The 14,395-nt window shown below is 38.5% G+C and overlaps 1 protein-coding gene across 1 annotated transcript; it reads left to right on the plus strand.

Moving 5' to 3' along the window:
• The first annotated feature begins 4,523 nt into the window (after nucleotides 1–4,523).
• On the plus strand, nucleotides 4,524–12,960 carry tat (tyrosine aminotransferase). The gene is made up of 11 exons (XM_053318629.1): nucleotides 4,524–4,857; nucleotides 5,373–5,477; nucleotides 5,576–5,643; nucleotides 5,909–6,067; nucleotides 6,793–6,931; nucleotides 7,058–7,110; nucleotides 10,675–10,824; nucleotides 10,935–11,063; nucleotides 11,294–11,377; nucleotides 11,791–11,889; nucleotides 12,027–12,960. The coding sequence occupies exons 1-11, from the start codon at nucleotides 4,560–4,562 to the stop codon at nucleotides 12,165–12,167; spliced, it is 1,425 nt and encodes a 474-aa protein (XP_053174604.1). The 5' UTR covers nucleotides 4,524–4,559; the 3' UTR covers nucleotides 12,168–12,960.
• Nucleotides 12,961–14,395: the final 1,435 nt, after the last annotated feature.

Below are 14,395 nucleotides of genomic sequence, written 5' to 3' on the forward strand. Positions count from 1 at the left end.
AGCCACTGTACACTGTACCTACTCTGCACTAAACGACAGATAGACAGTAGCTAGTGAAACATTTAGCAACTAAAGAGTCAGATATTTCCTTCAGCAATTGATAGAGAGCAAAATGTTGTTAAATGACTGAATATTGGACTTACTGGAAATAAGCAACTGTCGATGATATCGGTGTTTTGTGTAAAGCATGTTTCTGCTGCCCCCAAGTGCCTAAAAAAATCACTTGAGTCGTGAAGTCATATCTCTCTGGTGTCAGGAGATCTTTGGTTTAGCATAGCTCTGTCCAAAGTTTTTGGTCTGGCACTGTGACTTCCTGGAGTTTTGTCATTAATGTGGGGTTGTCAGACAAGCAGCAGAGACTCCAGGAAGTCAAGAACTTTGCAAAGAGCCACATATCCAAACTTTATTCTAAACTAAGCTAACCGTCTCCTTGCTCCAGCTATATGAGAGTGATCAAAGTTAATTTTATTTATAGATCAAAAAGATTTGCTTCACAGTGCAGAAAGTTAGGTCTTCTCATGTAACTCTCTGCAAGAAAGTGAATAACCATATTTTTTCGAACGTCAATAATATTCAGTCATCATTCACTAAATATATGCACATGTGAGTTTCAAAAGTCATGTCGTGGAAGCAAATGGTTGAAAAAAAACAAGAACAGAAGCATTTATCCAGACCAGTGTTCTGGAGATATCGACAACTGCATACACATTACATAACATCATTGGGTCATGTCATCAAGCTCAAGCACGGCCAGCAGCTGAGTAAGATGAAATCCTGAAGGTTTCTGATAAAAGATATGAATCACTGAAGTATTACAGGAGGCAAACAATGCAGCCCATAACAATGTATGAGAAAAAGATGAAGTGATCAAGATGTTACGTCTGTGCATTCTGTCCAAAACTACAGCAGACTGCGGAGTGTTTGCTGTGTTACATTGATTATTGTGGAACTGGATCCAGACCAATTTTTTTTAAAGCTCTGATATCACTCTCTCTCTCTCTTTTTTTTGACGTGGATGAATGAGTCAGGAAGGGTTGTTACATAAGAACGTCATGTACACATTAGTTGAGGAAAAACACGTTCCTAAAAGAAGTAATACCAAAATGTAAAAATACAAGTAATGTAATACAAGTAATGGTCCAGCGTTACTGTATGTGAGCATTTTAGCCTACTATATTATTAAGGGTTGTAATGGGAATTCTCATTATTCATTTTCTCTGATACAAATGAGCAACTGTGTGTCATAATCTGCTGATCACCGACTCAGCGCTGCAGGTTAAGTCTGTATACAGCTGGAGTCTGGGACTCCAAAAACCTCAAACCTCCCTGTCAAAGAAGGTAGAGAAGTGGGGGACCTGACATGTGAGGACTGACGCCCACCCAACTATATTATTATTATATATTATGTTATTGGATCATTATTACAATGTTGGATAGCTTCAGATGACTGAGATAAATGGGAAAGGAGTGCATGGGAACTGCACCAATTCAGTGTGAATGGACGTTTGTATCTGGCTAAAGGCTGTAGGCAGAGATGGGAAGTGAGGCCCTCAGAGATGGCCAACACACTCAATCCCATCAGGGCCATTGTGGATTGGATGAAGCTCACTCCGAAGCCAGATAAACCCATGATTGCTCTTTCCGTAGATGAAAAGGTTTTACTGACTTCTTCACTTTGGTGCTTCCCTGTCTGGTATCTGTTTGTTCATTCTAAGGTTAAAGATTAGGTATTTCTTAGGTTAGAGATTAAGATCAGGTATAGTTTATGGTGCCTACAGGCTGTTTTTTCCTGACTGATCAATTGTTCAGAAGGTGGAGTTTTTAGAGATAGGAAACTATAGTGTTGCCAAAACCTGGAGTAGGGAGAGAGACTCAGATTGGCACCAGGCACTCTCTCAAGATTGGATGTTTGACACTGTTCTCTTTTGTAATAAAATATTTAAATATACAAGTGAGATGTGTCAGCAGTGGTTTCCTTCTTTTTCATCAACACATCAAGAGACAACCATTTTATACTATACCTGCAATGCAAGTTTACAATCAGGCATACTCTTCACATTAATCCAATAATGTGTGACTGTAATCAAGTAAAAATAACTACATCCTTAGATTAGTTTCTAAGACCCAAAATCAATAAACTATATTATAATACATGTGCTTCAACAATGTTGTTAATCTTTAATGTGCTCCTCTGGTCATTGCACTGATAGACCTGACCTGACTCCCAAAATGACTTTTCTTCTTGATTCCTGAGACCACAACATCACAGCATCACACAAGAATCCATCTTGTCATGACTCAACTTAAGTGCTTGTATCCGGCATACAAGTGGTTCGAACCAATTAGCATCATGAATCTTGCATGATGATAGATAGATGGTTCATCCAATCACCTGCCAAGTATTTTTTGAAAGCGCCTGCCTCTGTAGAGGCAGATATGTATGTATCATGGGTGAAATGTGAAAACAGCAAGAAGAGATGAAGGGTCAGTTAGGAGATGTCGCAACAGGACTTACAGGGAGTTTACCATGTTGATTTCACCAACTCCTTACAAGGAGTTGATTTATTTAAGGGATGGGTCATAACTCACTTACAATGTAGCCCTACGTGATGGAGAACAAAATCCATAGTGTGACAGCTTCTGAAAAACCTTTAAATACAGTTTTGCACAGAAGGAGAACTGTGAATTTTGTCGTCCATCACTTACATTGTAGTGCATTATGAAAGGAAACCCCACACACTGTTCCTATAGACACCTGACTGTTGTTCTGAAACAGACTTTAAGATCAATACTTAAGTGAATTATTTACATTGAATCATCATGTCTTCTCAAGTGGGTCATGTATCCTAATATTTATTTTTATTTTGAAAATTACATTTTATAGTAAAATAGTAATACAAATAAAAAATGTAATATTGTGTTAAAATCAGTATATTAAAAAAAACTAATAATAATAATTTAAAGATACTTAACGATACATAAAAGATACATTGCCTAAGTTGAATATATATAGTTTTCCTGTCTGCACCCACCACCTTAAAGCACCTGCACTTTGCGCCCTCTCTATTTGGAGGCATATGGGCATGACGCACTCCTGCAGACGCTACGGGGGGAGGTGGGGTGTTGGTGGGGTGGTGGTCCTGTCTACTTACGTGAGATCCCCCCACCCATCCGTTCAAAAGCGGATAATAGATGTCGTTAAGGTTTTGAACTGGTATGGTTCTGTTTAGTGATGTAAGAGGGGTGTAATGGCACAACCCTCAGCCTCCACCAATGGAAATATGGGCAGGGTTCAACACCCATTTTCGTGAATCTTGCTATAAAACCGGCTTATAACATCCCTCACAATTCATTTAGTGTGAAAGTTAACCTGCGCTACTATACTGTTTGAGAACATTGTGTTGAATTAGGTAAGTAGAAATTCTTTAATTATTATTTTTTTATCAATTTATACTGTGACAATAAAAAAAAACTATAGATGAAGTTGCATAATAATTAAATGCATGTTTTCTAAATAATTCAAGGTTTACAGCAGTTAAACTTTTTTTTAAAGTAGGAAATTAAAAAACCAATGCAATTGCTGCTTCTTGATTGATGTGATAGTAGGCTACAGTACGGGTTCCTGCAGGTTTATTTAAACTATTTTATCCACATTTCGAAGATATGATTTTTATTTTAAGTTAATTTTATGAAGTTTGTTTGATTTGCGTGCTGATTATTTCACCATGTATGAAGACTATGATCTTTATTCAACTTATGTGCAACTGCAGTGAATCTCTTCTCTGTCGGTTAAATAGAGAGAGGACAAAGAAAAAGCTACAACAAAATTTATTTCTAGGTATTTTGATGATTGAATGGGTAAGTTTATGATTTGGATTATCTGATAACTGGGTGGTCAAGATGGTCTTGGTAATGACGCAGTTTAAGAAAGCTCAATATATGGGATGGGGATTTTTTTTTTTTTATAAATAAATGAATGAATGAAATGTTAAGAATCCAACAGAGCCTAATGTTTTGAATCTTTCAATATGCAGGAGTTTGATTAATAGCATATTTTAAAGACTGAACAAGAGTTTTACAATTACACTTTTTTGGTATTTGATTATAATCTTTACCATGTTGTGATTATTCTTGGTTTATGAATAAAACCCCAACTTTGAGGTAGGTTTACTGCAGTTGTCCAGTGGTGGAAACAGAATTGAGATCTTAGTAGCAACATCTCCCTGTAAAAAATATTCTGTTACAAATAAAAGTTATGCATGCTACATCAAGGTTGAATAGTATTAAAGTAGAAGTACTTATATAATTGGAATATTATGATTATATATATTCAATACTATGTAAGGGGCATGCTCAAGTTATAGCTGATCAAAGTGGAGCTAATTTTAGTATGTATTACATTGTTAGGTAGTTTAATCTGTAACAATTCATTGTACTTTATAATCACATTGTTGTTTTGTTTTTTTAATTCATATGTAAAATAAATATATCTGTGAGATAAATGTCCCTTAATATTACTTCTCTAACATTCATTGTCCATCATCCTCATCAGTTCTAGGATGGATAACAAGTCTTACTTGGTTCAGATGAATGGGAATGGAGTTCATGGCAAAACCACTGTCAATGGCAGAAGCCTGAATGGGAACGGAGTCAATGGGAAGGGAGTGCATGCCAACGGCATCCACCACGTCAGTGTGAATGGCAGTTTGTATCCGGCCAAAGCCAAAAGCCGCAGGCAGAGATGGGAAGTGAAGCCCTCAGAGATGGCCAAAAACACACTCAATCCCATCAGGTCCATTGTGGATGGCATGAAGCTCACCCCAAACCCGGATAAACCCATGATTGCTCTTTCCATAGGTGAGCAGATTTCTGTACACTGTCATGGGCAAAAAATACTGAATTGGTGATTAAAAAACTTCTGGTGTAACTACTTTCCTGCTCATGACCAAGGCAAATTTTTAATTTGTCATTATTAATTGATTAATTAATTCTCCAACAAGCAATAAAATAGTAATCATGTAATCTGCAGGTTAATACGATAATGTGTGACTATAATCAATAAAAAATAAATACCACATTAGATTTCCAATTAATATCTAAAACTGGAAACATAATAGACTGATAAATTACACAATTCTCATACAACTGCTCATTATAAAGGCAAGTGCAATAGTAGACTGTCCAATCACTAATGTTTACTGATGTATTTATTTTTGTTTGACCACAATTTTACTAGCTCTTTATCTTTCAGAAATGTATAGGAAGTATGTGGTTTCTTACATATGTATGTATCCTTTATCCCAGGACTTGTGTTTGCAAATTTCAGCTTTCTTTCAGTGTTGACTGCTTGTTTACTATCACATGCTTTCCAGGTGATCCAACTGTGTTTGGAAACCTGCCAACAGACAACACGGTGCTTCAGGCCATGAAAGATGCTATAGATTCCCAAAAATTCAACGGTTATGCTCCTTCTGTCGGTGAGTCACAGTAACCAGACAAACAAACTGGCTAAACCTCATCCTGCAGGCTTTGAGGTTTGTGTCTAACCAATGTATATCTGTTGACCCGGTGGCAGGTTATCTGAAGAGCCGGAAGGCAGTAGCCAACTTTTACAGCTGCCTTGAGGCCCCACTGGAAGCAGAGGTGCTCACTTGCTACACACTTCTTTACCTTTGCTGACACAGTTTTTAAGTCTACCTTTAAAGCCAATTTAGTGCATGGTAACCACATTGTTAGGGAATGAAAGTGGCTCAGCAGCAGTCATCTGACTGTAAAACATCAAGTTGCAAGTCTCAAACGTTACTTGTGACTTTATCAAGTTAAACAACAGAAGATGTATGTGTTGGAGACATGTATGGTTCGATTGATTATGCTCTTGAAAATAAGATGTACCCACCCTCTCTTGCAGGATGTGATTTTGACCAGTGGCTGCAGTCAGGCCATTGACCTGGCTATCAGTGTCCTGTGTAACCCAGGGGACAACATCCTGGTCCCATGCCCAGGTTTCTCCTTATATAAGACTCTGGCTGTTTCCATGGGCATTGAGGTCAAACTCTACAACCTGCTGGTACGTAGGAGGGGGCACCACCCCTACGACCCTCGATACTGTTTATTCTGTCCTCTCTTTTGGTAAAAACACACTTACCTTAAATCCCTTTCATTTTGAAGGGAAAGTAAAATCTATTTAAAGTTCAAGAGTTTAGAAAATGTTCTCTTTGCCTTTACTATCATATGAATCCCTGGTTGTGTCTGATATCACTACCTTATTCACTTACTCACTACTCCTATATAATAGACACTAAAGAGTTCACTCATCATTGTCATTTTGTTTCATTACCGTCAGTTATAGAGTTGTGTGATGGCTTTCACATCTTTAAAAATGTGGAGCATTGCGGGATTTTTGAGGGCATTACACAGTCGATATATTTACACACTCATCATTCGGACACTCAAATATAATGGCAGAGGGTAAATGCTGTGCACTATATGGTAGCCTAAGTACAGCATGAATTTGGAGCACAAAAATAATTTTATTATCATGTACATCTACAATAACACAATCAGGACATGATTAGCCTAGAAACAAATGTATTTCCCAATACATGTGTTGTTGCACATTAACTCATATAATCTTGATGACAGGCTTGAGGTTCAGATTGTTGGTCAGCCGCAGTTGTAATGGATAGCCAGTACAAGCTAACAGCCTTGTACTGGTGCAACCTCTAACATTACAGCAACTTAACTCTCTGTAGCTAAAGCTTCTGCCCTCATCCTGACATTTTTGATCCACAGCCAGAGAAGTCATGGGAGATTGACCTGCAACACTTGGAGAGCCTGATCGATGAGAGAACTTCCTGCATGATTATCACTAATCCCTCCAACCCATGTGGCTCCGTCTTCAACAAGGAACATCTACAGAAGATCCTCAAAGGTTAGCAGCTTTGTGCCTTACTCTTGTTTAGCAGGAAAGAAAATTCTCCCAAAGTTTTTATTTGAAACAAAGTCATACATGATCCATCCCATAATTAAATATGTTTTTGGTGATTCTTGATTCTAGTTGCTTCCAAAAACTGTGTTCCTATCCTGGCTGATGAGATCTACAACGACATGGTGAGTACAACTACACACCAACACAAGTCACATCTCAGGACAGGTTGGCAGGTGGGCTTGGCTGGTTTCTACAGGGCCTCATGTAACACTAGTGAGGCACATTTTTCACCACTGTGACAGCAGAGGTTGCGTTTTAGTTGGTGGTATTTGCTCTGGCTCTGGATGGTGGATGGACAACCTCACATCAGCACTGGGGGGATTAGGGGAAACGTGCTGGGAATGAGGGCTGGAAGCAGCCATCAATAAGCAGCTGGGTAAACGGGCAGCAACGGGTCAGCAAGGGCAAGCGGTGCCATCCAGAGTATTGATATTTTATGGAGTTAGTTTTTTGATCCAGCACCTGTAAAAACATTTTGGACATGCACACTCTACATTCTCATGGGTTTTAAAAATTATAATTACAACTTCAACTTCAAATTATCTAAATATTTCAATTTTCTTCTTACGATATTACGACTAAAATTCTCTTCTGGATATTGCAGTTTTTTCTGCCTAATCATCAATACAGCAGCAACATATCAGAAACAGCGTCCCTGTGAGAATATAACATGTTAGAAATGAGCAATTTAGCAGGTTTCAGCATTGTGTCAGTTAGGCAAAGTTTATGCAGTCTGTCTTTATTGAATGTGAATCTACAGTGGTTAGCTGTAGCTAGCTAGCATACCACAAGGCCAAGTTGGAATAATTTCAACGTTGTGTTCTTTCACTCATTACCTGAATTCAAGCCACCTAAAGCAAATTCACATCTTATTGTGCTCACTCACAACTTATTTTGAACGTTTTTTGCCATTGTGTTGCCTCTGAAATTAGCTTTGCCTGCTATCTGAATACATCTTTACTCTAACTCTCTCTAGGCCCTTTTCTCTAGAACCAGAACTAGAAACTGTGGTTAGGGTTAAGGTTAGGAAGTAACATGGACACCATCATTTTTTGTGTGTAATATTTTAATGCTGTGAGCACCATAGCTCCATTGTATTTGGGGTGATGAGAGAAATCTCAGAGACAAACAGTGGGCGATGCAACCCTTGAAGCATAAAAAAAGCCAAATTTAAATGTTGACTGTCAGAAAACAACATTATCAGCACATTCAGTCCATCATTGATGGCCTCGAAAACTCTGTACTGGTCGAACCTAAGTTGAAGGCCATGCATACGAATGCACTCGGTCTCTGGTACACAGGCAGAAATGAACACACACACAGGCAGGGTCACACTGTGAGAACAAAAAGGCAGGCAGGCTGAATGCTGTTTGCCAGATCAATAAACAAGTGAACATAAGGTTAGAGTTAATTTGTCTAGTGCAGTAGTTTTCCACTTTGGTACCTTTCTGATAAGATGATACACCATTTGATGAGTTGCATATCACCTGACCTACTTCAGTTTTGAGTCGTTATTCTGCTGTGTCCTCCCTTGATAATACGATCAACCATGAAATTACTGTAAGAAGCAAATTTTCCATCTTGCTAAGGTCCTTAACTCACCTACTTCAGATACTGATGTTTCACAGAACATTGTGTCTGTGGGATCTCTCTGTAACCTACTGACCCCAACCAATACAAAACACTTATTTAATTAATGTAAAACCAGTAACTTCACTGGCCTGTCATTCCAACGTTGGAAAGGTGTTGGGGATTGGGGCGGGGGGGGGGGGGTGTTGAGACTGACTCTGCTATCAACTCTGCAATCCGTAGTTTGATTTATGGCTGCTAAAACTGTTGGTTGTCACATATCACTGTTGCAAAGATGTTTCATGTTTCAATAAATCTTCATTGATTTCTTTAGGGGACAGCAAATGTTCTCCTCCTCTTTTTTGATCAAAAAATCTTTCAGTAAGCTTTAAGGCATCAAGCATTGCCAAAACATCTTCCCTATATCTCCCCATATCTCGTACTGAACGGTGGAGATAATAGAACGGTCACAAAATAAGCTGTAGAGTACGATACCAACAAAAAACAGCTTTTCCATCACTTGCAGAAAGAAAGAATGAATTGTGACGGCTTGCTATTGCACTTTTTTTGTTATTTAGCAGGAGCTTGTGTGAGTGGAAAAGTTTAGAGTCAGGGTTGTTGGGTGCATCCACAAACCCCCACCACAGTTTCACATTCTAGACTAGCAGACCAGAATGACTTTGCACTTTTTCGGGCTACATGTGTTTGCAATTAATGCAGATTTTGGGTTTTGGTACAGCAGAAACTCAGAAGGAGTGGGAGGGGAGCGTGTGGTGGGTGGAGAATTGGTGGGGGGGTGGGGTGGCGGGGTGCTAGTGAGGCCTTTTTTAAAGTGGGCTAAGGGGCCAGGGTATCTGTAAACTGTACCAGCACAGCTAGACTCAGTCTGTTGCAAATTTCCCCCCTTGTCCCTCTCCTCCATAAGACTCCTGGCAGTAAATAATGCTTTTACAACTCACGTTAACACAATCTAGATCATCTCTGTGCAGATGTGCAGATTAAGGTTAATATGGTTTTTTACATACTTCTAATTCACATTTGTATTGAAATAGCTGGTTTAGATTGCTCAATGTTTGCTCCATTTTCATTTACATCCAGATTTTCTTTGTACATCTGAGTGGACCTCTCAGTATTTTATTATAATTATATAGTTGATTTCAGAAATAGGAGAGTGGAGCAGCCACAATCCAAAACGTGCTTTGAATGGGAGAGCTATACATGCATATTTCAGATGTACATTGCTGTTAGGTCATTCATAATGGTCTGGCCAATAGGATGCGGGGCAGTTCCCCGCTCCAGTGTCAAATATACTCGATGGTTTTAATGAGAACCAGCTTTCTGTGGGAGGACCTCAGACTGTGATTATTGTATCTTCCTCTCTCTGTCCTCTTTTGCTTGTTCGCTCTTATTCTTTATCCCTCACCCCCACAATTGATATCATATGATCAAATTTAAATACATGCTTGTGTTCTTCTATAGTGCTAAAATAATTGTTTTCCAAACAGGAACAATTTTACAGGTTCACATAATGTTATATGTAAAAGACATATTATATTTTTGTCATAAATTATGAAATATATATTAAAAATAGCTGGTGAACGTATCAGAGCATTTAGCTGTTAAATAGATATTTATCATACTTACATTCACCAGATGGACACAAACACAACTCAAAATGAATGCTAATTTTGCTCCATTTTTGTCGGATGTGTAAATAGGCAAACGTTTGCCAATACGTTGTTAGACATAATAACTTTGCTAATTTCGTGGTTTTATTTATAATGGTTTGCACTGCCCCCAAGTGGCCTAAAATATGATGAATTGCTGCTTGAGCTGCTCAAAGTTGCAATGTTGACTACTTTTCACCAAGTTTACAAATCACATATGCTGTGTAGGATGTTTTTTTTAATGTTGGAGTTGAAGGGAGTTTGGGAATTTTTTGTTTTGTTTTTGGTCCCCAGTTCTTTTTTTACTTTCCAGAGCATGAACTTAAAATTCAAAAACACAGCCTAAAGTTGCCATCAAGCCCACTATCATAGAACATAATGGTGACCCATGCCTATGGACGAGTTTGCCATCTTAACATATTTCATTTTGGTCCCTGCTCCTATCCACAGGTTTTCCAGGGTTGCAGTCCTTCCTTGGCATCTCTCAGCAGTGACGTTCCTGTCCTTTCCTGCGGTGGCTTGGCTAAACGCTGGCTGGTTCCTGGCTGGAGGATGGGATGGATCCTCATCCATGACAGGAATGAGATATTTGGATCTCAGGTGTGTCTTTCTTTACATCAAGTACATATCCAATACAGAGTGAATGGGGAAACTCTAGCAGATGATTGTTACACATTTTTATTCACACATGCAGTGATTTTCCTCTGCAGATTCGACAAGGTCTGGTGAAACTGACCCAGCGTATTCTGGGAGCCTGCAGCATTGTGCAGGGTGCGCTGGAGAGCATCCTCAACAATACACCACAAAGCTTCTACAACCACACCCTCAGCTTCCTCAAGGTAAACAGCAGGTTAATAAAAGATGATTTGCTAGTGTCATCTTTCTACATACAATATATTTTTATCCATCTCTATATTCCACTGGATCAAAATATTGTCAAAATGCCCTGGATATATTAGCCTGTCTTAATAATGTGTTTATGGTATTGTAAACACTTACTCATTATATTAGAAACACTGACTAAAAAATATCACAATGTCATTGAATGGTTTATTTCTTTCTTCCTCAGTCCAACTCAGAGATTTGTTTCAATGAACTGTCCACCATCCCCGGCCTGAACCCCATCATGCCTTCAGGAGCCATGTACCTCATGGTCAGTACCACAAGTGTTTGTTTTGAAAGACATGGACATTTATATTATGCACATTATGTAATTTAATGTTGAAACCAAAGTACAGTCCATGGAAATACGTTGTAAAAATGTGCAATGCATACTCAGGTCATAAAGGCAGACTTCATCAGTCTTTAGTTGTCTTCAGTTTCTGTAGTTAGTGCAGATGTTAAAATAATATGAAGCAACAGAATTTTGGCAGGAAAGACACTTTTTTCTATGCAATAGTAACGCTTCATGTTTCAGATTCAGATTCCAATCTAATCTGTCTGCTCTCTGTACATCAGAATATATCAATTTCCTCTGTATCATTCTAGTTTTACTTCTTTAATGGCAGTTTGATAATGAATTTGACTTTTTTACAAGACAATTTGTATTTGTCCACGCTTGTTCAGGTGGGAATTGCCATGGATTACTTCCCAGACTTTAAAAACGACGTTGACTTTACTGAACGGCTGGTGACCGAGCAGTCTGTCTTCTGTCTGCCTGCCACGGTAAGATGCCATCCCTATCCTCTTTATCATTTGTCTCTCTGTGCAAACACACTTAAAATTTGACTTTGACATTCAAGTAACATTAGGTCTATCAGTTTAATACAGTCTAAGAGTGTTCATGTTCTCTCCTCTCCCAGGCGTTTGAGTATCCCAACTACTTCCGCATTGTGGTAACAGTGCCGGAGGAGATGATGGTGGAGGCTTGTGGTCGCATCAGGGAGTTTTGCCAACGCCACTATCGGCCCCTCAGCCATGACAGCAACGATCTGGACCAGTGATGCAGCAGACCTGGACTGGTCTGATGGAGTGGACGCTGTGGAGACCAAAGAACTGTCCCTCAGTCACACATACTGAGCTGGAAGCTTTAAAATTGTATTCCTCCGAGATTTGACATGAGAGATGTACAAATCTGATGGGCGAAACTATGTTAATATCGTCATCACTGTGGCAACAAAGCGTATTAGCGACATATCTGATGGTCCATTGATGGTGTAATTTTTGATATAAACCGTATGAAATGAGCAAACCTAATATTTATATTTTATACAGGCAACTTGTATTAACTTCTATTTGTTTTTGTATATTTATATAATTTGTTTGAGGCTTTTTATGGCTATGTAATGTAACCTCTTATCAACTGCAGGACTGTAGAGAGTGCATAGTGTACACATGATATTTTGTCATAAAACAGGAGATACTTTATGCCTGTTCTGTGGGAATCAGGGGAAGTGAGTATATATTGGAATATTCATTTTTATAAATGGTATGTATTGATTAACCGCTGCATACTTTGCTTGTACTAGAAAACATCTCAAAATGCAGTGTCACTATATGGCCATGCTCTTCATCAAAGTCTTCTCTGTATATTGTCTGTGTGTTAATTGTGTGTCATATTGAATTATATGTATGTAAATATATATATATACGTAGTGGGGTCCAAAACTCTGAGACCACTTTCCCATTCGTGGTCTCAGACTTTTGAACCCCACTCTCTGTATTATATATTTTTACAAATGTTTATTTAGTAGTATTGTTACTAGTTACCTAATAAAAACATGTTTGTTGAGACAACTGGTGTTGATTGTTAGAAAAGATCATTACATTTTTGATTCAAGCACATTTAGTTTTACAAGAGAAATTATCAGATTTTACATAATTTACAGAGGATTTGTCTCTTTAGGACAAATAGAATATTTTACATTGTAATTAATCAATTGTATTTACAGAAAAAGGTTATTGCATACAAAACATGCAACAAAGTGATGAAATATTTAATTCCGTTTAATTTTGAACTTTCCCTGTGCAAAAGAAGCGATCATAAACAGCCTAATTGAACCTCCAACCAAAAATTACACAATCAAAATCACAATTAAATTTTCTGTTGTCTTTAAAATCTATAATGCTCACTTTAAATGTTGAATTAAATTAGTTTTAATACAACCTCTAATAACAAATTGCCATTAGAGGGCTTTACAATCTTTACAACATGACTTGTTTTTTTCCTTTGTACAAAGGCCGTCAATTTTTATCCTGCTAATATATCAACTGATAATTCTGGACACATCTTCAGTGATGTTCCTGGAATCATCAGGTGTTTCGGATCTTTCAACATCATACATACCCAGCTTAGGCTGATCAGATGCAAGCTTTTCTCCACATGGCAAACTTGCTACTCTGCCCCCTGACTCTGCATCAGTGGTACTGCAGATGACTCTTCTGCTCCTCTCTTCCTAAATGCCCAGTGAGCTAAGGTATTTACCTAGAGATCAGGCTGCAAGGCCCGTGCACCCAACCTCTACTGGTTAACATCTTGCTCTCTTGTTGTCATTCTCTGACCAGATCATCATACTTGGTGAGCTTCCTCACAAATGTCTCTTCCAGACAGTCCTCCAACATTATTGTCAACTCCAGGAGCATGACTTGCTATGTGGAATTGGACACCAAAAACCCATCAGGTGTAAAGATGGTGGTAGCAATGTGCTGTGAGAACTTGATTTGCCTCTCAAGGTCCATCTTCAGCTGCCATTCCCATGCAGTGGCCAGTATTCCTGCTGTTGTTCTCACAGAGAGTCCTGGTTGCTCTCCAGCTCTGGCGAAAGGCAATGGCTTGTTTTGAGGGGTGAGTCTTCCTAATCCACTAAACTCTAGCCCTGTGGTGGTTTTCAAGACCTGGTCGTGCCTCCATCTGTACCACCCTTCTTCCAGTGCCATGGTACACCAGCTTAGGATCTTTTTTGAACCAGGTAAAAGTCTCATTAAGATTAAAATCTCTTATTCAAGAATGGCCTGGCCAAGAGAGCAGCATTAACATTGTTACACAATAATCACAAACAATCAAACAGACTAATATAACTGGCATACACTACAAACAAGTGAACACAACATCCAGTTAATATGTAATACAAGGTCAAGGACAAATATCCAGTTATGATGCATAGACAGATACAATTCTCTAAAACAACTTCAGCAAAAATGTAGGAGCAATCACAATTGACCAAGAGTACCA

The sequence above is a fragment of the Scomber japonicus genome, chromosome 5 (genome assembly GCF_027409825.1).
Source record: "Scomber japonicus isolate fScoJap1 chromosome 5, fScoJap1.pri, whole genome shotgun sequence".
NCBI lineage: Eukaryota > Metazoa > Chordata > Actinopteri > Scombriformes > Scombridae > Scomber > Scomber japonicus.